General features: G+C 39.0%; 1 protein-coding gene across 2 annotated transcripts in view; it reads right to left on the bottom strand.

Annotated features, from left to right (window-relative positions):
• Positions 1-26,754, bottom strand: part of GUCY1A2 (guanylate cyclase 1 soluble subunit alpha 2) — a 462,539-nt gene that overhangs the window by 399,790 nt on the left and 35,995 nt on the right. For both annotated transcript variants that reach the window (XM_036258990.1, XM_036258989.1), the window contains exons 2-3: positions 26,468-26,529; positions 9,490-9,611 (exon numbers count right to left, since the gene is read on the bottom strand). In XM_036258990.1, the coding sequence (XP_036114883.1) occupies positions 9,490-9,611; positions 26,468-26,529 (184 nt within the window). The remainder of the gene's footprint in view (positions 1-9,489; positions 9,612-26,467; positions 26,530-26,754) is intronic.

The following is a 26,754-nucleotide window of genomic DNA, read 5'->3' as shown; positions in this document are numbered from 1 at the left end:
ACCAGTAGGGATTGTGATTGAGGGAGGTGGTGGGCTTCTGGAGTCCCAGACATTCCTCTTTTTTGAAAATTTATTTTATTTATTTATTTTGTTAATCCTCACCCAAGGATATTTTTCCATTGATGATGTTGTTGTTGTTACTGTTAATCCTCACCCGAGGATATTTTATCCATTGATTTGCGTTTGTTTTAGAGAGGATGGAAGGGAAGGAAGGGGAGAGATGGAGAGTGAGAGAAACATTGATGTGAAAGAGATACATCGATTGGATGCCTCCTGAACCCACCCTTACCAGAGCCAGAGATCAAACCTGCAACTCAGTTATGAGCCCTTAACTGGGAATCAAACCTTCGGTGCATGGGCTGATGCTTTCATTACTGAGCCACACTGGCCAGGGCATTTTTTTTTTAATTTATTAATTTGAGAGAGAGAAGAAGGGAGGAAAAGAGAGAGAGACATGGGAGGGGGCATCAATTTGTTGTTCCATTCATATATGCATTCACTGATTGATTCTTGTATGTACTATGAACAGGGATTAAACCGCAACCTTGACATATCCAGACAATAGTCTAACCATCTGACTACCTGGCCAAGGCCCATGGTGTTTCTTTAAAGGGCCCACACGCTGACTTATTCAGACTCACTCACTCTGAGCTCCAGCACTGGGGCAGCAGCTCAAAAGGCACCAGGAACATACAGGGAGGAACTTAATTGTCTGGCATCAGCGAGAGAGCTGGAGGGGCAGCTTTCTCCCAGACAGAAGTGCTGGCAGAGACCATTGTTCCTTTTCTAGCCCTTCTCCCACAGAGCTGGCAGATCTGAGACTCCATCAACCTGGCTATTACTGTTGGCCCCATCCTAGTGATTCCCAAGACCCCACCCAACCTGTGGCCTGATACAATTTGTTTCCAGTGACTTTTCCATACAAACAGCTTGTCCTGGCTCATACTTCAGATTTTCCTAAAATTTCTCAAACCAGCAGTATCTGCCTCAGCATGCCCCATACCTCTTGCTAAGTGGCCCCAGTCCTGGCACTACCAACAGCCCACCTTGGATCACAGCTTGGCCTCTCCTGGGTGCCTCCAAGCACAGCACAAGTAGCAACCATCTGCAGATAGCTGTGTAGCTCAGCCAGATGGCCCTGGGCAGAACACAAGTGGCAGTTCACCTTGGCCCATACCTCCCTGAAGGTCTCAGAGCCAGCACACCTGGTAGACAGCTTTTGGCCACTTCAAAGCACCACCCAACCACCTCCACAAGCAAAACACTCAAGGGGTGGACTCGGCTGAAGTAAGTCCTGCTCTGGCACATGGTCCCCTGCATAGCTGATCTTCCACGGTGGTTGCAGCCAGCCCTTGCAACTACTTGCCTTGGTGGTAAATCCTTCCCAACAGCAATTAAAGCTCAATTACAACACAACGGTGTACACAGCCCCCATAGGGGGGGTGTACCTGGAGTGCTCAGCTTGGGTAAACATGGAGGCTGTGCCAATAGAACCTATAGGACACCTACTACATAAAACCATTCTACCAAGCCTGGGGGATGTAGCAGCTGTACCTAATACACAGAAAGGCTGCCTAAATGCGGAGACAAAGAAAAATGTCCCAAATGAAAAACAGAACAAAACTCCAGAAAAATAGCTAAACAAAATAGAGACAAGCAATCTACCAAATGTAGAGTTTAGAACACTAGTTATAGAGATCCTCAATGAACTTAGGGGAAGAGTAGATGAACTTAGTGAGAACTTCAACAAAGAGATAAGAAAAATAAAAACAGAATTAGAAAACATACAAAAGAACCAGTCAGAAGTGAAGAATACATTACAGGGACTCAACAGGAGAGTAGATGAAGCACAGGATCAAATCAGAGATTTAGAACATAAAGAAGCAGAAAACACCCAATCAGAAAGCAAAAAATAAATAAATAAATAAATAAATAAATAAATAAATAAATAAAAATTAGAATAGTTTAAGGAGCCTCTGGGACTACTTCAAACATACCAACATTCACATCATGGGGGTGTCAGAAGAAGAGAGAAAGCAAGGAATTAAAAAATTATGTAAAAAATCATGACAGCCCTAGCCAGTTTGGCTCAGTGGTTGGAGCATCGGCCTGCGGACCATAGAGTCTTGGGTTTGGTTCCTGCTAGGGGCACGTACCAAAAATAAACTTCCCTAACCTGGTGAAGGAAACAGACATAAAGTCTAGGAAGTGCAGAGAATCTCAAACAAGGTGAACCAAAAGAGGCCCACACAAAGACACATCATAATTAAAATGTGAAAGCTTAAAGACAAAAAGAGAATCTAAAAGTAGTAAAAGAAAAGCAGTTAGTTTCCGCCCTGGCCAGTCTGGAGGTGGTGGGTGGTGCTTTGAAGTGGCCAAAAGCTGTCTACCAGGTGTGCAGTTAGAGCACTGGCTTGCGGTCCAGAGAGACCTGGGTTCGGTTCCTGCTAAGGGCACGTACCTCGGTTGCAGTTTGTACCTGAACCTGGTTGGTCATGCGGGTGGGAGCCACTCAATGTGTCCCTTTCACATCGATGTTTCTCTCTCTCTCTCTCTCTTCCTCTCTCTCCCTCCTACTCTATCTGAACAAAAAATGAAAAAATGTCCTCGGGTGAGGATAAAAAAAAAAAGCAATTAGTTTCCAACATGGGAATTCCCATAACACTGTCAAACAATTTCTCAATAGAAACTTTGCAGGCCAGAAGGGATTGACAAGAAATATTCTAAGTGATGAAAAGCAAGATTACTGTACCTAGAACAGCTGTCATTTAGAATAAAAGGACATATAAAGAGCTTCTCAGATAAAAAAAAAAAAAAAGCTAAAGGAGTTCATCACCATCAAATCAGTAATATATGAAATGGTAAAAAATCTTCTTTAAGAAGAAAAAAAGATTTAAAATATATGAATAATAAAATGGCAATATATACACATCTATCAATAATTGAATCTAAAAAAAAACAAAATAAACAAACCAACAGAATAGAAACAGACTCAGATACAGAGAAAATTTTGATGGTTGCTAAATGGAAGTGGGGTTGGATGAAAAAGGTGAAGGGATTAAGAAGTACAAATTGGGCCCTGGTCGGTTTGGCTCAGTGGTTAGAGCATCGGCCTGCAGACCAGAGAGTCCTGGGTTCAGTTTCCACTTGGGGCACAGACCAAAAAAAAAAAATTTTAATAAAAAAAAAAAAAAGCTGCTTATGAGTTTGATGTAGTCCCATGTGTTCATTTTCTCCTTTGTTTCTATTGCCCTGGGTGATGTATCAGTGAAAATTCTGCTGCGTATGATGTCTGAAATTTTGTTGCCTACATTTTCTTCAATGATTTTTATGGACTCATGAGTCACATTTAAGTCTTTTATCCATTTTGAGTTTATTCTTGTGTATGGTGTAAATTTATGGTCTAGTTTCATTTTTTTGTATGTAGCTGTCCAATTTCCCAAAACCATTTATTAAAGAGGCTGTCTTTACTCCATTGTATGCTCTTGCCACCTTTGTCGAATATTAATTGAGCATAATGTTTTGGTCCATTTTTGGTTCTCTGTTCTGTTCCACTGGTCTATATGCCTGTTCTTGTGCCAGTACCAGGCTGTTTTGATTACAGCAGCTACATAAAATTCAAAAGCTTCTGCACAGCAAAACAAACAACCACCAAAATGGAAAGGCAACGCACCCTATGGGAGAACATAATTGACAATGATACATCAGATAAGGGGTTAATTTCCAAAATATATAGAGTGCTCATACAGCTCAACAAAAGGAAGACAAAGAACCCAATTAAAAAACGGGCAGAGGAACTAAATAGACACCTCTCCAAACAGGACATACAAATGGCTAAGAGACATATAAAGAAATGCTCAACATCACTAATCATCAGAGAGATGCAAATTAAAACAACAATGAGGGTTCTGGCAGGTTTGGCTCAGCGGTTAGAGTGCGTCAGCCTGCAGTCCAAAGAGACCCGGGTTCGGTTCCTGCTAAGGGCATGTACCTCGGTTGCGGTTTGCCCCTGGCCCTGGTTGGTCATGTGGGTGGCAGCCACTCAATGTGTCCCTTTCATGTCGATGTTTCTCTCTCTCTCTCTCTCTCTCTCTCTCTCCCCCCCTTCCTCTCTCTCCCTCCCACTCTATCTGAACAAAAAATGGAAAAAAAAAAAAAATGTCCTCGCATGAGGATTAAAAAATAAATAAATAAAATAAAATAAAACAATAATGAGGTATCACCTCACACCTGTCAGAAGAGCCATCATCAACAAATCATCAAACAACAAGTGTTGGCGAGGGTGTGGAGAACAGGGGACTCTAGTACACTGTTGGTGGGAATGCAGACTGGCGCAGCCACTATGAAAAACAATATGGTGTTACCTCAAAAAATTAAAAATTGAATTGCCATTTGACCCAGTGATCCAACTTCTAGGAATATACCCTAAGAAGCATGAAACACAATCAGAAAGAATATATGTACCCTCATGTTCATAGCAGCACTATTTATAATAGCAAGATCTGGAAACAGCCCAAATGTCCATCAGTAGACGAATGGATAAAAAAGCTGTGGTACATATACACAATGGAGTACTATGCAGCTATAAGAAAGAAAGAGCTCTTATCCTTTGAGATGACATGGAGGGACCTGGAAAGTATTATACTAAGTAAACAAGCCAAACAGAGAAAGACAAGTATCATATGATCTCACTTATTTGTGGAATATAATGAACATAACAGTCTGAAGAACAGAGTAGTCCCAGAGACGTGGAAGTAGGGTATAGACTGACAATCCTCAGAAGAGGCGGGGGGGAGATAAACCACAGAACTTATATACATGTATGCATAACCAATGGACATGGACAATAAAGCTGGGGACGGGGCAGGGAGGGAGAGGGAGGAGGGTATCAATGGGGGAAAAAGGAGAAACATCTGTAACAAAAATGAATTAATTTTTTAAAAAATGCTGCTTAAAAGCATAGTTCAAATCACAATGAAACCAAAAGGTACATGCAAGTTAACATAAGAGCAACAAATATATATATATATATTTACACACACACATATATACACACACACACTTATGTACACACACACAGCTCCATTCCAGCTAATGATTCTGGAATCGGTGGCCCTTTATGGAGAGCTCTGGTTTCATAGTGTTTCAGAGTCCCCAATACCAGAAAAATATTGTGAGGTAGAAGCCCAAATGTCATCTCCTCCCTCCTTCCTCCTCCTCACCTTCCCAACAAATAATCTCATGACAACATTAGTCTGACTCTGACTTCACACTTGCTAAGTTTTTGGAGACAATCAAGCCCCATTCAAACAGAAGACCTTTGAAACAGAGAGAACTTGAATGAATATTCTTTCACAATTCATGTCCTTCATGATTATTTTAAGAGAAAATGCACTTAACAAAGGCAGTGTAAGACTATACTTTATTAATACTTAGTAAATAAATGATGCTTATTAAAATAGCATCGGTTTGCTATATTTCATCAGTAAATAAATTAACTAGAGCTCGAATGTCTATCCTGGTGTGGAATGCCTTTTTTCTACACCATCTTCTCCACTCACAGCTCTTGATACTCTACACTGAAAAGCCCACAACCCCTTTCATTGCATTAAAACCAAAATAGTCATATCCCTTGTTTATTTTTAATTGTATTATGGCAAAGGGAGCTATGCATTTTATCATCCTTCTCCCTTAGCTCTGTCTCTGTTCCCCAAAGGCTACCTAAATCCATGCCACAGAACTAGGTGGCACCACTTGGTCCAGACGCTCTCTTTATCACAGAAGCTTTATTGTACCATTACAGTTCCCAAGAAAATACTCAAATATGCAATTCACAAGCATATAAATACATTTTTACTACTTAATCGAAGCTAAAAATGGACTTTGTGGATTGTGACTAGAGGGTTTACATTTATCACACAACCAAAATTAGAAGATCATTTTGGTATGCAAAAGGCATGTACCAAATAAAGCAATAAATTGAACACCAGAAGTCTTTATCAGGGAGGGCATGGTTCACAACTATCTTTCTTTGTATAGGCTTTTCCCAAGAGTTTAAAAGCCTCTTTAGAGTGCTTACTGCATTATCCCAGGGACCGCCAGGCACCAAAATTAGACAAATAAATGACAGGGGGCAGTCTACTTAATATCCCTAATTTGTAAATGATGAGACAGAAATAGCAACAACTGGTTTCTAAGCCAAAAAAAAAAAACCTAAATGGTAAAAATCTTGCTGCCTGGAGAAAGTCCTTTCCCATTATTAGCGGGCATGAACCACTCTGTAATGTACATGTGTTTGTTTGTTTTTCAGGGAGTCCTACGGAAGCTGGAAGAGAATAAATGCAGGACAGAGGCATCACTGGTCTTTTGCAAGAAGCTTCTCCCTCGATTCAGCTTCCTCATTTTATTCCATGCCAACCACTACATTCAAACTTCAACCTGAAGAGCCAGCAAATAAACTATCTATAGGAGTTAATAGTAAATAGATAGAGATGGTCATTTGCTATGCTCTGGTCATATTTTCTGACCTATGACTTTAAATCATTTTTAATAACAGGTGAAGTATAAATAACATACAGATGAGCGAGCAAAGACATTTTTATTCTCTACCATTTCTAGGTTAAGAAGGTGAGAAAATATGTATTCCCCAGTCCCAACCCACCAAAGTTCTAACCACATTCCCCAAAGGTGATGAATATAAATCATTGGAAAATTGCCCTCTGACATCCACAGAGGAGGTTTCCAAGCCTCAAAATTTCTCATAACCTGGTTGAAACTATTTCTCCATGCCAAACCCCCCACACTAAAAAAAAAAAAACACTTCCTTTCTTGTATAGTATTTTTCTGTCCAGTTCATCAATTCTTGCATTCTTATAAATTATTACAAAGGAGAATTTAAATGTAATTTTTTTAAAAAGCTAAAATCTAAGCAAACTAAGATTAATCATAGTTCAATGACTTGTTAAAAACAAATCTCTCATTGAGCCCTGGCCAGGTGGTCCCAGCTGATTAGAGCATCGTCCTGGATGCACAAAGGTTATGAGTTCCGCAACCAATTAATGCATAAATGAGTGAAACAATAAATTGATTTTCTCTCTCTCTCTCTCTCTCTCTCTCTCTCAAATCAATTTTTAAAAACACAAAGCTTTCACCCAGCCAGTGTGGCTCAGTGGTTGAGCGTCAACCCATGCACTAAGAGGTCACCGGTTCAATTCCTGGTTGTGCACACACCCAGCTTATAGGCCAAATCCCCATTGAGAGGGCATGCAGGAGACAGCCGACCAATGTTCTCTCTCATCAGTGCTTCTGTCTTTCTTTCCCTCTCCCTTCTTCTCTCTCTAAAGATCAATAAAGAAAAAAAAAAATGAAATAAAATAAAAACACAAAGCTTTCATTGAATATGACCAGTATAGTTGTTATCTTTGTCCTCAGAGAATTTGTATTTCAAGAGTTACAAAAGGACATTATTGAAAAGAGAACAGCTACCTCTTAGGCCCACAATTACCTGTTAGATCCAGGCCAGCATCTGGTCCACAGGAGCCAGGCATTTAGTTTTACTCTTCAGAAATTTAAACTTTACATGATTGTGGCTTTTTACATTTTAAGAACAACCTATGATCACATAGAGGCAGGGGAAATCAGACCTAATCTCTCTTTTCTAGGGAAAAAAAAACATAATATTTATGGTAATCCTAACCCTATTATACAGGCACCTTCTTAATTATCAGTACCTTGCTTAAATCTACTTATTTCCTAGTATCAACAGGTAGCACACTACCTGCTGTTCTTTCCACTCACTACTTAACCTGCAACTGTTGAAAGGCAACTAAACTGCGCTGGACCACAGCATCACCTGGTGGTCACCATGTCAAACTGTCTGACCTAGAGTTTGTGGACTAGTGCACCCTCATTTGCAAGTCATGGTTCAGAGGCCATTAGCACTGCTTGTATATTTATTATCTTGAACACCTCCTACTTCCTCTAACTCACTGATTCTCAGAGCATGAGGAAAAGAGATGTGAGGGGCAAGGAAATGTTTGCAAACTGGATAAGAGCAACTTTCCAAAGTATTAAACATCTCTCTGCCAAGATTCTGATACATCCTTCTTAGTGGAGCATCATCTCACCCAAATTGTGTCAAGAGAAAAAGATGTTAATGATAGGAGAGTCCTTGAAAAGACAAAATCAAAAAAGTGTGACTAGCTCCTGGGTAATGCTCAACCCCTTCCCCATTATTCTAGTCCCTCACCTCCAATAATATTTACTTAGGTAGTACAACATCCCTACAGTTGTACTAAGATTGAGGTAAGTAAATCTATGGCCTTCCTTTCCATTGTCTTGGCAGCTATTATAGACAAATCACATATATATCTGTATGCCTCCCCTCACAAAATCTCCATGTTCATAGTGTAGTATTTTGTGTTTACAAAAGTTACCTAGGCTGAAAATGCAGTCATGGATGCTGGAGTCATACTAGAGTCCCAGCTTAGGTGTAAAAGCCAGGTCTACCTCTAGGAGTCAGATATGTATAGAAAAATCGGGGTTTAAGTCACCTGGAATTGGTTTTTAAGGGACTCAGCTGTCTCAAGGGAAAGTACTTACCCTACAGGGAAAAAAAATCAGGCAAACAAGTTTGCCCCACTATCATCTGATTCTGAGGTAGATGTGATTTTGAGTTTGGTATGGAGTTAGTCACTAAGATTTCTTATTCCCCACCACAGATTCCTGTCTCAGTCATAATGAAGAAAGAGGATTCCAAAAAAAATATTAAAAGAGGTATTTTTCACTAAATACCTCTGTAAGACACTAGGGCAAAATGTATTCCTGCTGTGGTATCTACTTTGCAAATGACACAGTATAGCTCTCATACATCTAGAATACCAGGTATTAAGGTATTATGGTTTGTTATGGTTTTTAATGCTGTGTGATTTAGCACAGTTTACAACAGTGCCCCTTAGTCATTTGGGAAGCATCCAAAAGCAGCTCCTCTGTCATAAATACTATCATCTTCAAGGTGGACATACGCACACACACATACACACATACTACCACACACAGGACACAAAGACCTCAGGCACAGATGACCTGCCTCATGGCCTCTGAGTCCACTATGAGTACCTGTGACTCATCCTCCAGCCCCAACCAGGGCCTCTGAGAAATAACTGAAATAATAATAATAGAAATAATAACGTATGGGCTTTGAGAGGACAGAAAGATCTTCAATTTCAGTCAAGGGTAAGCATACTTAGAAAAGTTTCCCTGGAATATAAGTATTTTTATTATAATGTTTTTGAATTTCCAGGTAAATGCCACACATGTAATTTCCACTTAAACACCTTCAGGAGTGTTGAAATTAAATCACTTGAAGGCAAGATCTCAATGTGCCATATCTTGCAAACTTCTCATTAGTAAATAAAACTTTTACACCTTTACTTTTCCTCTTCTCCTCATTCATTCTCTCTTAGTCATATAAATATGTAGTTAATATACCTAGTATATTAGCAATACGCTGAAGAATTCCTGAGATGTCTTCAATTTCCTCTTTGTTGGAATGGTCTGCATAGGAGCATCTGTTAGAGATATTGTGGAAATTCTTTTCTGCATCCCTATAACTAAGAAGAAAACAAAATTAGCATATGGAGAAAAATTTTAAAGCATATGCTAATGCTCTCATATACATACATACAAGCACACATAGTCTATGGTCATAACGTAATCACATTTTAAAATAACTGAACCTTTAAAACATAATTTATGACATAACCCACCATTAACTATAGCAGTAGCAGAGTAGACATGGAACTGGAAACAATTATTAATAAAGCTATGTTTGAAAAAAAAAAAGAGAAAAAACAAAAGATATATGAGCTTTTATATAACTAATGTTTCCTTACGTGAATGTTTCATAGTTGCTGGCAATCTGTTTCTATAAAGAAGTTGCCTAGAAAAAGAGTTCACTGTACTAATTTGCTGCATTGGCGCTAACCATGTTGAAAGTAAATACCTCCATCACAATCAAGAAGACAACAGTATGGTGCTTGGATAATAAGCAAATAAATTGGAGCCTGACAGAATTTGAATCATGGTTTTACCATTTTCTTTTTGTATTAACAAAATCAATATACAGAATTATATTAGTTTCAGGTATACAACAGAGTTAGTTATTAAATATTGATATATATAACAAAGTACTCACCATGCTACATCTAGTAAGCCTCTGTCATCATACAGTTGTTTTGATTTTTTTTTTTTATCCTCACCCGAGGACATTTATGCATTTATCTTCAGATAGAGCAGGAGGGAGAGAGGGGGGAAGTGAGGGAGAGAGGGGGAAAGAGAGGGGCAGGAGGAGAGAGACACATCAACTGGTTGCAACCCACACGACCCCAATCGGGGCCAGGGACAAACTGCAACCAAGGTACATGCCCTTAGCGAGAACCAAACCCGGGACTCTCTGGTCCACAGGCCAACACTATAACCGCTGAGCCAAATTGGCCAGGGCTGTTTTGATATTATTGACTAGGTTGCAGCCCTGTGACTTAGTTTGTAACTGAGAATGTGTACCTCTTGTGCCCCTTCACGTTTTTTACATTTTGTATCTGTGATATTTTGGACAAATAACCTCATCTCCCTTACTCTAACTTTCCTCCCTCATAAAATGGAGATATCTCCTTGAGTTCTTGTGCAGACTAAATGACAGAATGCCAGATGTTGACTGGACTTTCTCCACCAAAACTCCCACATTCCCAACGAAAAGCCAAGAAGACTTTAGAAAAGACTTTAGAAACCATGGCCACTGTTACTTCCCCAACCCCAACAGCAGATGAAAGCAAAAGGATATACACAGAAATCAAACGAAAATGCTCAGAAGTCATTGGCCTAGGGAGAGAGTGCTGTTACTGCTTTTCCCTCCACATGAGGAAAGGAGAGAACAGGAGAGCTCCCTACAGAAGCCCAGCTGATGAGAGAGTTTGGGGTTGAATGTCTCATTCCTCAATGAACATCTGCTGAGGAATTCTAGACCATCCCTTTGCACTGAACTGAGTAGAGGAGTAAGTTTCCAGAGAGAGATATAACAGGGAAAAGAAACAGAGCCAAACTGGGAACAGCCTACAGTCCCACCATTCAGCAAGGCAAAAAAAAAGTTTCCTGTGGATTCAGGAGATGCCACTTAAGAGAGGCAAGCTTGACATCCCATCCCACTGTTTTCCCAATCTAGAGACTGTGGCCAGGGGCAGGAACCCCATTAGCAAGGCTCAGGTGTGCAGTCCTCAGGTACAGGACAGGGGGCCTCTGAAAGAAAGTTGAGCCCACACATGCAGCTCACTGGGGACATCACAGCCAGGAAAGGACTGTTTCAGGGACCAGTGAATGAAAGACGGCTTCTGCCATTTTTTCCTTTTCAGTCTTGCCTGACACAGCACATCAGAAGAGAAAGGGACCCAGTAAGGATTGGCCTGGAAAGGCAGAGGGAAAAGCCAGATCAAATCCTCTCTACACTGCTTTCTGAGTTCCTCAGACCAAGCCTGGCTCTGGCAGAAAGGGATATAAGGGTTAGATTGGTTATGAGTTTAAAGATTTCAGTTGGTCTGAAGTGGACTTTATACTACCTGAGTATATGTGGAAAACAGAGCAGTGTGCCCAAGCTAATACCTAAGGGACCCACGTTAGCATGTTCAAAGAGATTGGAGCGAAAAATTAAAATGGTTCCATGGTTGTACATCTCACTGAAATGTGACTCCAAAAAACCAGTTAGGCAAAATGCTCACCATAGTTTCCAGAATGCAGAATCCACTCAATAAAGAGCAGAATGAGGTGCACAGGCATTAAACAAAAATAAAGTGTTTTATTTTGTTTTTTTCACATGGGAGAAACCCTAGGATTGCGATCACTCTTAACAAACATTCAGCCAAGTACCAAGATGTGTGCACATCAAAACTCAGTGAAGGAATAAACACTGTAACAGGAAATCAGAACAGGAAGCTTCTTGAGGAATACCAAACACTTCTTTGCAAATCATTCACCTTGGTAAAATTCTTCATTGTGATATCCCGAGAAATATTTTATTCATAAAGTAACACTTGTGGTATCTGTGAGGATTCATACTGTAAAAATATACTCTGTGTCAGGAAGGCATGGCTTATATGATCACTTAAGTCTTAGTCACCTTTGAGATTCCCACACCCAGGAGATAGCAATCCAAAAATCAAAGTGGGGGAAAGCTTCCTTAGATCTCATGTCAGAATGTGTGTGTGTGTGTGTGTGTGTGTGTGTGTGTGTGTGTGTGAAAACTTATTTTATTTTTAATAATAAACTTTATTTGTAAACAGAATGAAACCACATTAAATATTTTGCACTCTTCTAGTCATATAAAATATATCATTTTTTAGGTAAACTATTCTTTTCCATTTTTTATTAATTAATTTATTGTTGTTACAGATGTTTCTTCTTCTTCCCCCCAGACACCCTCCTCCCTATCCCACCCCCACCCCCCAAGCATTATTGCCTATGTCCATTGGTTATGCATACATGCATACAAGTTCTTTGGTTTACCTCATCCATTCCCCAACCCCCTTCTCTGCAATTTGTCACTCTGAACCACACTCCTTTCTATGTCTCTGGGTCTACTTTGTTCATCAGCTTTTTTTGTTCATTATATCCCACAAATAAGTGACATCATGTGGTATTTGTCTTTCTCTGATTGGCTTATTTCGCTTAGCATAATACTTTCCAGGTCTCTCCATATTTTCTCAAAGGATAAGAGATCTTTCTTTCTTATAGCTGCATAGTACTCCATTGTGTATATGTACTACAGCTTTTTTATCCATTCATCTATTGATGGACACTTAGGCTGTTTCCATATCTTCACTATTGTAAATAGTGCTGCTATGAATATAGGGGTACATATATTCTTTCTGATTAGTATCTCAGGCTTCCTAGAATATATTCCTAGAAGTGGAATCACTGGGTCGAATGGCAGTTCAAAGGAAGAAAAAGAATCCAATAAAAAATGGACAGAGGACTTAAATAGACACCTCTCCAAACAGGACATGCAAGTGGCCAAGAGACATGTGAAAAAATGCTCAATGTCACTAATCATCAAAGAGATGCAAATTAAAATGACATGAGGTATCACGTCACACTTGTCAGAATGGCCACCATCAACAAATCATCAAACAACAACTGCTGGCAAGGGTGTGGAGAAAAGGGGACTCTAGTACACTGCTGGTGCGAATGCAGACTGATGCAGCCACCATGGAAATCAATATGATGTTTCCTCAAAAAAATTCATCAGCATGACTTAGGACAAAATACTTCTGTCACAGCCTAAATGTATGTAATTGTACAATGATTCTGTGAAACAGATAGCTAGGACTAAATAAAATTACAGATGTAAAGTGCTCTGTATATTGCCTCAAATAGGGAGTAATCAATAGACATTGGCTTTCATTTAATTTCTTGTGTTTATTCAATAAGATACTTATTTGTTGTAAATATATGAAAAAGAAGATAAATCATGTTTTGTTTTGTTTTTTAAATATAAGAAAAGGGATTATATTGTGAATGTTATTATTGGCTCTTCTTTTTAAATTAACAACTCACATATAGCTCCCATGTCAGGGCATAAAGATATTTTTCTTTTATACCTGAATAGTGTTCATTCTTCTTTTTTTTAATTTAATTTTACTTTTGTTACACATGTTTCCCCTTTTTTACCCCATTGACACTCTCCTCCCCATTCCTGCCCTGCAACGTCCCCAGCTTTGTTGTCCATGTCCATTATGGATACATGCACATAATTTCTGTGGTTTATCTCTTCCCACCCCTCACCACACCCTCTACTGAGTGTTGTCAGTCTGTATCCAACTTCCTTGTTTCTGGGTCTACCATATTCCTCATACAATTATATTCATTATATTCCATATATAAGTGAGATCATGTATTATTTGTCTTTTTCTACTTGGCTTGTTTCACATAGGATACAACTGTACAGGTCCCTCCATGTTGTCTCAAAGGACAAGAGACCTTTCTTTCTTACAGCTGGATAATACTCCATTGTATATATGTACCACAACTTTGTTATCTATTCGTCTACTGATGGACACTTGGGCTGTTTCCAGATCTTAGCTATTGTAAATAGTGCTGCTATGAACATGTGGGTACATATATTCTTTCTGACTGGTGTTTCAAGCTTCTTAGGGTATATTCCTAGAAGTGGGATCACTGTGTCAAATGGAAGTTCAATTTTTAATTTTTTGAGGTAGCACCATATTGTTTTCCACAGTGGCTGTACCAGTCTGCATTCCTACCAGGAGTGCACTAGAGTCCTCTTTTCTCCACACCCTCGCCAACACTTGTTGTATGATGATTTGTTGATGGCAGCCATTCTGACAGGTGTGAGGTGATACTTCATTGTTGTTTTAATTTACATCTCTCTGATGATTAGTGATGTTGAGCATTTGCTCATGACTCTTGGCCATTTGTATGTCCTGTTTGGAGAGGTGTCTATTTAGCTCCTCTGCCCCTTTTTTAATTGAGTTCTTTGTCTTCCTTTTGTTGAGTTGTATGAGTACGCTATATATTTTGGAAATTAGCCCCTTATCTGATGTATAATTGGCAATGATGTTCTCCCATTCAGTGGGTTGCCTTTCCATTTTGATGGTTGTTTTTTTGTTGTTGTTGTTGTTTTGCAGAAGCTTTTTAGTTTGATGTAGTCCCATATGTTCATTTTTTCCTTTGTTTCTGTTGCCTTAGGTGATATATCAGTGAAAATTCTGCTGCACATGATATCTGAAATTTTGTTGCCTACATTTTATTCTAGAATTTTTATGAACTCACTGGTCACATTTAAGTCTTTTATCCATTTTGAGTTTATTTCTGTGTATGGTGTAAGTTGATTGTCTAGATTCATTCTTTTGCATGTTGCTGTCTAAATTTCTCAACACCATTTATTAAAGAGGCTGTTTTTACTCCACTGTATGCTCTTGCCACCTTTGTCAAATATAAATTCAGCATATTGCCTTGGGTCCATTTCCGGGTTCTCGATTCTGTTCCACTGGTCTATGTGCCTGTTCTTGTGCCAGTACCAGGCTGTTTTGATTACAGTCACTTTGTAGTATAACCTGATATCTAGTATTGTGATCAAACCTACTTTATCCTTCTTTTTCAAAATTGCTGTGGCTATTCGGGGTCTTTTTTGGTTCCATATGAACTTTTAGAGTATTTGTTCTAGTTCTGTGAAATATGTCATTGGTATTTTGATGGGGATTGCATTAAACCTATAGATTGCTTTGGGTACTATGGACATTTTAATTATGTTAATTCTTCCAGTCCATGAACAAGGTATGTGCTTCCACTTTTTTATATCTTCCTCTATTTCGTTTTTCAATGTCCTGTTGTTTTCTAGAAATAGGTCCTTTACTTCTTTGGTTAAGTTTATTCCTAGGCATCTTAATTTTTTTGCCACGATGGTAAATGGATTGTTTTTTCATTTTCTCTCTCTGGGAGTTCATCATTGGTGTATAAGAATGCTGTCCATTTCTTGATGTTAATTTTGTATCCTGCTACTTTGCCAAATTCATTTATTAAGTCTAGTAGATTTTTGATGGAGTCTTTAGGATTTTCTATGTATAATATCATGTCATCTGCAAATAATGACAGTTTTACTTCATCCTTTCCAATTTGGATCCCTTTTATTTTTTCTTCCTGTCTGATTGCTGTGGCTAAGATTTCCAGTACAATGTTAAATAAGAGTGGCGAAGATGGATATCCCTGTCTTGTTCCTGTTCTTAAGGGAAATGTTAATAGTTTCTGCCCATTGAGTATGATGTTGGCTGTAGGTGTTTCATATATGGCCTTTATTATGTCAAGATATAATCCCTCTATTCCCACATTGCAGAGCGTTTTTATCAGAAATGGATGCTGGATTTGGTCGAACACTTTTTCAGCATCTACTGATATGATCATGTGGTTTCTATTCTTCATTTTATTTATGTGGTGTATCACATTTATTGATTTGTGTATATTGTACCAGCCTTGCATCCCTTAAATGAATACCACTTGGTCATGGTGGATAATTTTTTTGATGTATTGCTGGATCCAATATGCTAGTATTTTGTTCAGAATTTTGGTGTCTATGTTCCTCAGAGATATTGGCCTGTAGTTTTCTTTCTTCATAGTGTCTTTTTCTGGTTTTGGAATTAGAATCATGCTCGCCTCATAACACGAGTTTGGAAGTCTTCCTTCTTCTTGAATTTTTTGAAATAGTTTGAGGACAATGGGAGTTAGTTCTTTTTTGAATGTTCGGTAAAACTCCCCCGAGAAGCCATCTGGGCCTGGGCTTTTGTTTGCTGGGAGAGTCTTTATTATCTCTTCAATTTCCTTAGTTGTTATTGGTCTGTTCATGTTTTCTGTCTCTTCCCGGTTCAGTTTTGAGAGACTGTGTGTTTCTGGAAATTTGTCCATTTCACTTAGATTGTCGAATTTGTTGCCATATAATTGTTCATAGTAGGTGTTAACAATCTTTTGTATTTCTGTGGTATCAGTTGTTACTTCTCCTCTTTCATTTATGATTTTGTGCATAAGTGTTCTCTCTCTTTGTTTCTGTGTGAGTCTAGCTAAGTGTCCATTAATCTTGTTTATCTTTTCAAAAACCCATTTCTTTGTTTCAATGATCCTTTGAATTGTTTTGTTGGTCTCTAGGTCATTTATTTCTGCTCTGATCTTTACTATTTCCTTCCTTCTACTTGCTCTGGGGTTTTCTTTTTGTTTGCTTTCTAATTCCTTAAGTTGTGAGGTTAGACAGTCAATTAAAACTTTTTCTTGTTTCTTGAGGTAGGCCTGTAGTGCTATGAACTTCCCTCTCAGAACTGCTTTTGCTGCATCCCACAGATTTTGTGTTGTTGTGTATTCATTTTCATTGGTTTCCAGAAAGTTTTTAATTTCTTCCTTGATCTCCTCGGTAACCCATTCATTGTTTAATAACATGCTATTTAGCCTCCATGTGTTCAAATGTCTTTGTATGTTTTTGTTGAAATTGATTTCTAGTTCATGCCAATGTGATATGAGAAGATGCTTGATATGATTTCAATCTTCTTTAAGTTGTAGAGATTTAGTTTGTGTCCTAACATGTGGTCTATCTTTGAGAATGTCCCATGTGCACTTAAGAAGAATGTGAATTTTGTAGTTTTGGTGTGTAACACTCTGTAGATATCTATTAAATCCATTTGGTCTAGTGTTTCATTTAGAGTCTCTGTTTCCTTGCTAATTTTATGTCTAGAGGATCTATCCAGTGGTGTTAGTGGGGTGTTGAAGTTCACTGCTATGATTGTATTGCTGTCCATTTATCCTTTGAAGTCCTCCAAAAGATTTTTAATATATTTTGGTGCTCCTACATTAGGTGCACATATGTTTATCAAGGTTATATCTTCCTGTTGGATAGATCCTTTCAATATTATGCACTGGCCTTCTTTGTCTCTAGTTATGGTCTGCATTTTGAAATTTGTTTTATCAGATATGAGTATTCCTACCCCAGCTTTTTTTTGCTTTCCATTTGCTTGAAAAAAATTTTTCCATCCCTTCACTTTCACCCTATGTGAGTAGTTTGTTGTGTGGTGGGTCTCTTGTAAGCAGCATATAGATGAGTCATGCTTTCTTGTCCAATCAGCTACTCTGTGTCTTTTTTTTTTTTTTTTTTATCCTCACCGGAGGTCATTTTTCCATTTTTTGTTCAGGTAGAGTGGGAGGGAGAGAGAGGAACAGAGAGAGAGAGAGAGAGAGAAACATCGATGCAAAAGGAACACATTGAGTGGCTGCCACCCACGCGACCGACCAGGGCCAGGGACAAACTGCAACCGAGGTATGTGCCCCTAGCGGGAACCAAACCCAGGTCTCTCTGGACCGTAGGCCAACGCTCCAACCGCTGAGCCAAACCGACCAGAGCTACTCTGTGTCTTTTTATCGGAGCATTCAGTTCATTTACATTTATGGTGATTATTGATATGTACCTATTTATTGCCTTTTTTGTCTAGTTTGGTTATATTTTTCTTCCTATTTCTTCTACTAATTACAACAGTCCTTTTAACATTTGTTGTAGTTTTGGTTTGGTGCTAATGTATTCCCTTAGCCTTTTTTTGTCTGGGAAGCTCTTTATTTGACCTTCTATTTTGAATGACAGCCTTGCTGGGTAGAGTAGTCTTGGATTCAGATCCTTGTTTTTCATTACCTTGATTTCTTCATGCCATTCCCTTCTGGCCTGTAGTGTTTCTGCTAGGAAGTCAGCTGAGAGCCTTATGGGGTTTCCTTTGGAGGTAACCTGTTGCTTATCTCTTGCTGCTGTTAGGGTTGTCTCTTTGTCTTTAATTTTTGGCATTTTAATTACTATGTGTCTTGGTGTTGGCCTGTTTGGGTTCTTCTTACTTGGGGCTCTCTGTGCTTCTTGAACTTGATTGCCTTCTTTTTTCACCAAATTAGAAAAGTTTTCTGCCACTATTAATTTGAATATATTCTCTAACCCTTGCTCATTTTCTTCTTCGTTGGGGACTCCTATGATGCGAATATTATTATGTTTCCAGTTGTCCCACAGTTCTCTTTAGCTGTCTTCCTGTTTTTTAATCATTTTTTCCTTTTGGTTTTCTAAGCAGTTCATTTTTTCTACCCTGTCTTCTAATTCGCTGATCCGGTCCTCAGCTTCCTCTACTCTGCTCTTTAGACCTTCCAATGTGTTCTTTATTTGTGATATGTTACTCTTGATCTCTTCTTGGTGGTTTTTATATTCTAATTGGTTCATTTTCAGCATCTCTATGTCCTTACTGATGCTGATGAGCTTCCTCAAGATCATGGCTCTGAATTCTAGCTCTGTTAACATGCCTAACTGCTCCACATTGATATCATCTTTGGTGGAGGTCCCTTGTTCTTTCATTTGGCTTTTCTTTTTGTGTTTCACCATTTTGGCTATCACAGTGGGCTTTGGAGCCTGCCAAGTTCTCCCTGTGGGTATTGGTGTTCTGCTGTCTGTGGCTCCCTCTCCTGGGTTTAGATGAGCAAGGGAGGACCCACGTTAAACACCACTGTCAAGTCTTACTTTCCTGGTTAGAGTTGCTCACCCAGGAATAGTACTGTTATCCTCTAGCTTTTTGTCTGGAGGGTAGCAGTCGAGTTTACTTGAAGAGTTTTGGGTTGTCAGTTGATTGAAAAACTCCCTCAGGTGCTCAGCATAAGAGGATTTCCCAAGGGTGGGGCAGATGCTGGTTGTTAATGAGCCTGAATTTGCATTTCAATGGCCCACAGGCTGGGGTTGAATCTTCAAGGGAGGGGCTGCTGCCTCTCCCCAGGGCCCTAGGAAGGAGCAATATGGCCACCGTGCTGTGTGGCTGCAACTCATCTAAAGCTCTGAGCGCCCTCCAAATCCCGAGTGTCCCCACACAGTTCCAGTCCAGTCTGCCTTCCCTCTGCCGGAGCCCAAGGCAAGTGGCTGTGGCTATTTTAGCCTCTGTTCCGGCTCTGCGCTGTGGAGCCACTTGGGACTTTAACCCAAGGGCACAGCTCACAGCTAAGGCAGCTGCCGAGCTGCCGACCGCCCCGTCTTCACCTTCGCAAGCCTACCAGGATCGAGTCAGTGTCCCTCGTTATATGGTCTTCGCAAGCTGCTTTTCTGTTGCTTTTTCCTGTCGATTTGTCTGTGTTTTAGTTGTAATTCCAGTTTGATCCTGGAAGATGGTCTGTGTAGCTTCTGTTCACTCCGCAGCCATTTTGGAAATCTAAATCATGTTTTGAATAACAAAATTTACAGCCACAAAATCTGACCATGGGAGCATAAGTATTATCATGGAATTTTGTTTCCCAGAATAATCAGGGCCGCACACTCCTAATTTCACTTCAAGTGTTCTATTGAAATTATTCAGCTTGCCCTGGCCAGTTTGGCGCAGCGGTTAGAGTGTCGGCCTGCGGTCCGGAGAGACCCGGGTTCGGTTCCCGCTAAGGGCACGTACTTCGGTTGCAGTTTGTCCCCGGCCCTGGTTGGTCGTGCGGGTGGCAGCCACTCGATGTGTCCCTTCACATCGATGTTTCTCTCTCTCTCTCCCTTCCTCTCTCTCCCTCCCACTCTATCTGTACAAAAAATGGAAAAATATCCTCGGGTGAGGATAAAAAAAAAAAACAAATTATTCAGCTTAATCCCTACTCAATTGTCAAACAAAAAAGAGAACAGAAGGTTTAGCTGGATAAAACAAACATGGCCCACGGTGATGACTAGAGTACAAGAACTTAATTCTAGATGACTATAGGGAATGGTGTCCTAGGCTAATATAAGGTTGGCAGCAGCCCTACCCATGGTATAAGCACAATGCTGCTAATTCTGGCAAAAAGCATGAAGAGAATGGCATCATTCTGAATACATATTTCTTTATACTTCAGTGTTTAAAATTTATAATGAATGAACATTACATCTCAGAAAGATTAGCATGTGTTTTCCAATCACAGTTTTAGAGAAATCTCAGCTTTGTCTACACTGCCATAACAATCTATTTTTTGTGAGCTATCAACCAGGAGTAATGTAGAACAAACACAAGTGACAGCAGTTGGGTTAGGCACTCTTGAGGCAGAAATTCAGGTTTAAAAAAAATCCAAACTCTGCAAGAAGAAAACTATAGCTAGAACATGAGTTGGGTATGTTTACATTTAGCTCCTGATACTAAACAATTGATCTCAAACTTCTAAAGGCTCAAGGAGGACAGGGAAAGGATCTAACAGGTGGACAAAGGGAAAGACAATCAATGAGGTGCAAAGCAGTCAGGTACTAATAATGGTAATAATTCAACAAACATATTGATTACTTTTGTGTACCAGGCACTGTACTACTTTATATGATTATATCACTTAATGCACTGTTATCATTAATATTTTATTTAAACTTCACCCCAATCCTGCCTTTATTACCGTTTTGAAAAATAAAAAAACTGGGGTTCAGGGCAGTTAAGTAATCTGTTCAGGATTATTTAAAGGCAGCATCTGACTTAAAGTCTAATATATCTGGTATGTCTATTTCCAAAGACATTTTCTCAGTCCCCTGCTTTCTAATACACAACAAAGAAGTATAGAGAGAAGAATGGGCAGAAGATAGCATCAAGACCTCAGAGGGAAGGGAGGTGGGGGGGATGGGAAGAAATAAACCAAAGAACTTATATACATATATGCATAACCAATGGACACAGACATTAGTTTAGGGAAAGCAGGTGAGGGGTGTGAGGGAGGAGGAAGGAGTCAATGGGAGGAAAAAGGGGAGACATCTGCAATACTTTCAACAATAAAAATTTAAAAAAAAGAAAAGAAAAAGAATGACATCAGCAACAATTGTTATCCTCAACCCTGAGTTCCTTTTCATTCCTAAAGGGAACCCTGTCGATCTCCTGCTTCCCCTTTTTCTTCTCACTATTCTTTCCACCCCACACTACCCAAAACCTTATAGAAGTTTGAGTTAAAGCAGCACAAAATGTTCCCTCAATTCCCCCTTTACTCATTCTAGGTGGGGGAAGAAGACTGTGCTACATGTGTAAGATGCTATCCAAGGGAACATGCTTGTGTAGAGTTTACACAGTAATCAAAATTAACCCCAAAGTGAATCTAACACACAGTGGCAGCACATTAAGCATTAATGGAAAACTATACAAATAAATAAATATAATTTGGCTATAAAGAAAAGGGCTGCCCGGCTGCTGTGGCTCAGTAGTTCAGTGCTGACCCATGCACCAAGAGGTCGCCAGTTCAATTCCCAGTCAGGGCACATGCCCAGGTTGTGGGCCAAATCCCCAGTAGGGGGCATACAGGTGGCCAGTTGATGTTCTCTCTCATTGATGTTTCTATCTCTATCTCTCTCCCCCTTCCTCTCTCTCTAAACTCAATTTTTTAAAAAATTATTTAAAAAGGAAAAGAAAAGGGTCTTGGGTACCAGTACTCTAACTTTAGTACTGTAATGGACCCTGGAGATTATTTCAACCCCTAATTTTATACCCCCTTTCCAAGCATAATTTACTCTTTTATCCACTATATACATATCTCTGGGTACATACCTCTAGGGTACAATTTATTCATTTTTCACACTTCCTCACAGCCTCCCAAAATTGTTAGTCCCTGCTAGGTACCAAGCATTTACAAAGGTACAGAAATACAGAAATAAATAACCAAATAACAACATATAAAAGTTAATGATAAGTGTTATGAAAAGAAATAATAAAGAATAATAAAATAATCAGGGTTGGAGGCTAAAGTAGGGGATAGAGGGTCACTTAAGACTGGGTGGTCAGGCTCAGCTGGTGTGGACCTGTGATTTGAGCATCGACCTATGAACCAAGAGGTCACTGGTTTGATTCTTGGTCAGGGCACATGTCTAAGTTGCAGGCTCAATCCCCAGTGGGGTGCACAAAGGAGGCAGCCAGTCAACGTTGATGCTTCTCTCACTTATGTTTCTATCTCTCTCCCTCTCCCTTCCTCTCTCTAAAGAATCAATAAAAACATTTAAAACAAAAAAAGACTGGGTGGTTAGGGAAGGTCCTTCTGAAGAGACTGCATTTAAACAGACACCTACATGTATAAAAAGAATAATCTACACAAACATCAAGGAACAGAGCATTCCAAGGAAAATGGAACAGTGCATGCAAAGGCCCTGAGGCTGAGAAGCTTGGTATATCTGAGACATTAACAGGTGGCTAGAGTGCCCGAGTGGAGTGAAATAGGGGCAATGGAAGGGGATGAACTGAGAGAGGTAAGCAGAGGACAGGTCTCGAAGAGGATTCAGATTTTACCCTATCACAGTCAGTCTTGATATGGTTCAAATCAGGGATTTCAAAGTGGGGGTAGGGGAGTGGAAGAGGGACTAGAAGGGATAAATGGTGATGGAAAAAAGTAAGTTAAATTAAATTTTAAAAAGTATGATCCCTGGACCAGCAGCATTAACATAATCTGGGAACTTAGAAATGCCAACCCCTTGGCTGAGATAGAATAAATAAAACCTCCATATTAGTATCTTGCCTAAAAATATATATAAATCTGATACTATAAAGACAATTAAAACAAGGCAGAGTGACAATAAAAACAAAGTAGAGCGATTGTGTGTCTTTATGCTTTTTTCAAACACAAGTGATTAATAAATTTGAATTGTATTTCAATAAAATTTTGTAAGAATGCCAATTCTTGAGCCTCTCCTGAACATCAGGGACTGTACAGCAGGGCCCAGCAATTTGAGTTTCAGCAAGCCTGACAGGTGATTCTGATGCACATTAACACTTGAGAACCACTGGTTTCAAGTAAGAAAGTGTTACGATCTAATTTTATAATCATTTTGCTGCAGTGAGAATATAACCTTAAGGGACAGGCATAGACACAGGAAAGCTAGATCAGAACCTCTAGGTGAGAGACGGTAGTAACAGTGGAGATGAAGAGATTTAGCACATTGTATAAATAAATTATGTAAGCGCTCATTCCCAACTTGAATGATGTCTATGAATAAATAAATGAACAAGTGAATGGATAAGTTCAAGAACAGAACCGGACATTTAAAGATAAAGTTACTAAACTACAGAGAAGCTATCTCACTCCCTAACAAGAGACTCCATTGGCTACTTCCTCCCAATCCTCTACCTGTGTGATTTTGAACAGCTGCTCCCTGTATTCAAGTCTAGGTCTTGGAGACTGAAAATGCCTCCAAGGATTTCTATGGGCTACTGGTATATGAATTAATCAAAGAGCAGAATCATGCGATCCTGGAGCTCTGGTAAATAAAGCAGATCCCAGGGCAGAGCTTTAAAGGAGAGGAAAAGGAGAAGAGGAAGGTGAGTAGCTCAAGACTAGATTAAGAAACTGAGAAGAGAAGGGCTAGCTTCTACTCTCTGTGATGCCTCTGGATTCATCATCCCAAACCAAGGCACGTTAAAGTTGAATTACCTCAAGACAAGCCTTAGCAAAGCCCCACTGCAGGGATTAGGAAAAGCATCTCTTTCCCACCCTAACCTCCCCAGAAATGTGTAAAATAGTACAGTACCCAACGCCTGAAATCCTTTTAAGGGGAAAAAACAAATTCCTTTTCACAGGAATAAAACCCTTCAAATGTATTTTCTTTTCTCTCTCTCTCTCTCTCTTTTTTTTTTAATTTTTGTTCCTTCATTAATTTTAGAGAAAGAAAGGGAGAAGGGGAGAGAAGTAGAAACATGAATGAGAGAGAACATCGATTGGTCACCTCCTGCATGCCCCCCAACTGGGGATTTGGCCCACAACCTGGGCATGTGCCCTGACTGGGAATCAAATCAGCAACCTCTTGGTGCATGGGTCTATGCTCAACCACTGAGCTACACCAGCCAGGCCAATTGTATTTTCTTAAAAGGAACAACACCTTGGTGTGAATACATGTTAACCCAAATGGCAGTGGTAACAGATGCTCTCCTTTTCAGTATTGAAAAGAGAAAGAAAACAGAAAGATGGAGTCTAAAAGGCAAAAGAGGGCATTGGACATGGAAGCCATGACAGAAGGAAAAGAAAAGACAAAGTCTAAAAAAGCAAATATGACAACATTCTGCCAACCCGCCCTTTTTGTCTTCATCAGCATGAGTACAAATAAAGGCAGAGAGTGAAGGTACTTCAAGTCCCCAGAAAGCAGCCAACACCCAAGTAAAAAATATGCTCATAGGTCTATTTGGAACCAGTCAGACATCAAAACACTCCTTTATATTGGAGTCTCATTCCCTGTCTGTTTTCATTATCCTGTGTTCACATTAAACCGAACTAGAAATGACCATTTCGGTTATGAACAAAGAATCACCACAGGCTATGTCCACATGGATAGACAGAAGAGCAGAACTGAGGCAGTAGTTTAAATAAAAGACAACTCCATCTTAAAAACAGAAAAAAAAAAATTCTGCTGATTATGATAATACAGTTTAGATATTGATTTGATCAAATTTATAAGATTCCCATTCCAATTTCCTTGGAAGACATAGTTTAATTCACAAATGAGACTATTTCATCAGTTACTATTTGATTTCAAACCAGAGAGGACATTCATAATTCTATAAAATAATTTACATTTGACTACTAATACTGTCATAAAATATGAATAATGAAGATGATGATAAACCCAACAGCAAACATGTACTATTTACCATGTACCAGGAACTGATCTAAGTATATTGACAAATTTAATCTAAACACCATACTTGGAAAGCTGCATATCCATTGAGAGTGATAAGTTTTATTTTAGAATGTGTGGAGAGAGATCAATTTGACATTCTATATCTCCATTAGTATAAACAATTTAAAATCCCTAATGGCCTCAAACTCAAAGCCATCTCATGAGTTTAAATAATATGTTTTTCCTAGTGTTGCACTCTTGAGAATTGACATGACAAAGTTTCAAAGCAATTCCCTCTGAAATGACAATTAACATAATCATCAAGCACTTCAAGTATAAGTCATTGTACTAGGTACTGAGATTACTTTTCTGCTAAGTTTTCTTCCTTTTTGTTTTGTAAAAAAAATTATAAAACACCTTAATAGACAAAAATATATCCTTGATCCCCATGGTAATGACTACTAACCATAAATGTTCAATGATTCTGAAAGCATATCACCAGGGTTTGAATCTTGACTCCTCAAGAGTTCTTAAAAACTTACAAAGATAAGTCACTGTAGCACATAGAGAATATTAATGAGGTAAATTAAAAATATGCATTGCCTCTAATGTCACTGACTTTAAATAGCTAAATTGCATCAGAAATTTAGAATTTTGTATTTGCCCATTGCTTTCTGCAACAGTCAATCAAAGGTAAACCTTTCACTCATTTGAAGCTTTCCATTTACAAAATACTTTCTTATAAATTATCTCATTTGATAATGAAATCTATTCCTTGATTTAGTTATTATTGTCCTCATTTCCCTAGCAAAAGAGATAAAGTTACTTAAAAGTTCTATGAGCTAGTGAGGTCCCGAATTACTGTTATCTTACCTCAAGTTTTACTTTACACCATATCACAATGACGAGAACAGATGGGGGATAGAAGAGAAAAACATGTGGAATGTGACTGGCTAAAACAGTACCTCTCACTGAACTATATTAAGCTTGGAATAATTTTGATTAAACTTTACTAAAGGAATAAAGCCTCTTGGTTGGCACCATTAAATCCTACCACACTACTAAGGCAAAATTATGAGATTCAATGGATGAAAATGAAAGGATAAATACACAAGAAGAAAAAAAGAAAAGAAAAATCAATACTAAAAGGGGACTTTATTTAAAAGGATTCAACACAAATGAGCCTAAGGAAGTTCCTCCAAGAGCCCCTCCTGAGCAACCACTCCATACTGAGAGCACAGTCCCTGTGAAAAAAGGTTGACCTGGTGGCAGAAACCCACATGCTCAATAGCTACATTTGAGTAATTATCTTTAATTTGCCCCCAGTAATGACCAAAATCCATTTTTACTTACCCAATTACTTGGTGCTCATAGTACTGCAATGTCCTCTTGAGAGTTTGCTGAATCGTCTGAGGCTACAGAATAATAATAACAATAATAATAAAAATAAATTATCAGCAAATCAGTGCCATTCCCATTCTGAGCATCATAAGCAGATATGTAACTTCTGATTTATCTGATAAGAGTTTTTGCTTTGTGGTATTAACCCATGATGTATTTTGCCATGTATTTTCCCCCACAGGAACTAATATGAGGCACTCAGCAATTACCCAGAATTTCCCAATTTCAAATATAATAGC

Source organism: Molossus molossus, unplaced genomic scaffold, assembly GCF_014108415.1.
Source record: "Molossus molossus isolate mMolMol1 unplaced genomic scaffold, mMolMol1.p scaffold_m16_p_13, whole genome shotgun sequence".
NCBI lineage: Eukaryota > Metazoa > Chordata > Mammalia > Chiroptera > Molossidae > Molossus > Molossus molossus.
The sequence above is the reverse complement of the archived record's forward strand: the minus strand, read 5'-3'. Positions and strand labels throughout refer to the sequence as shown.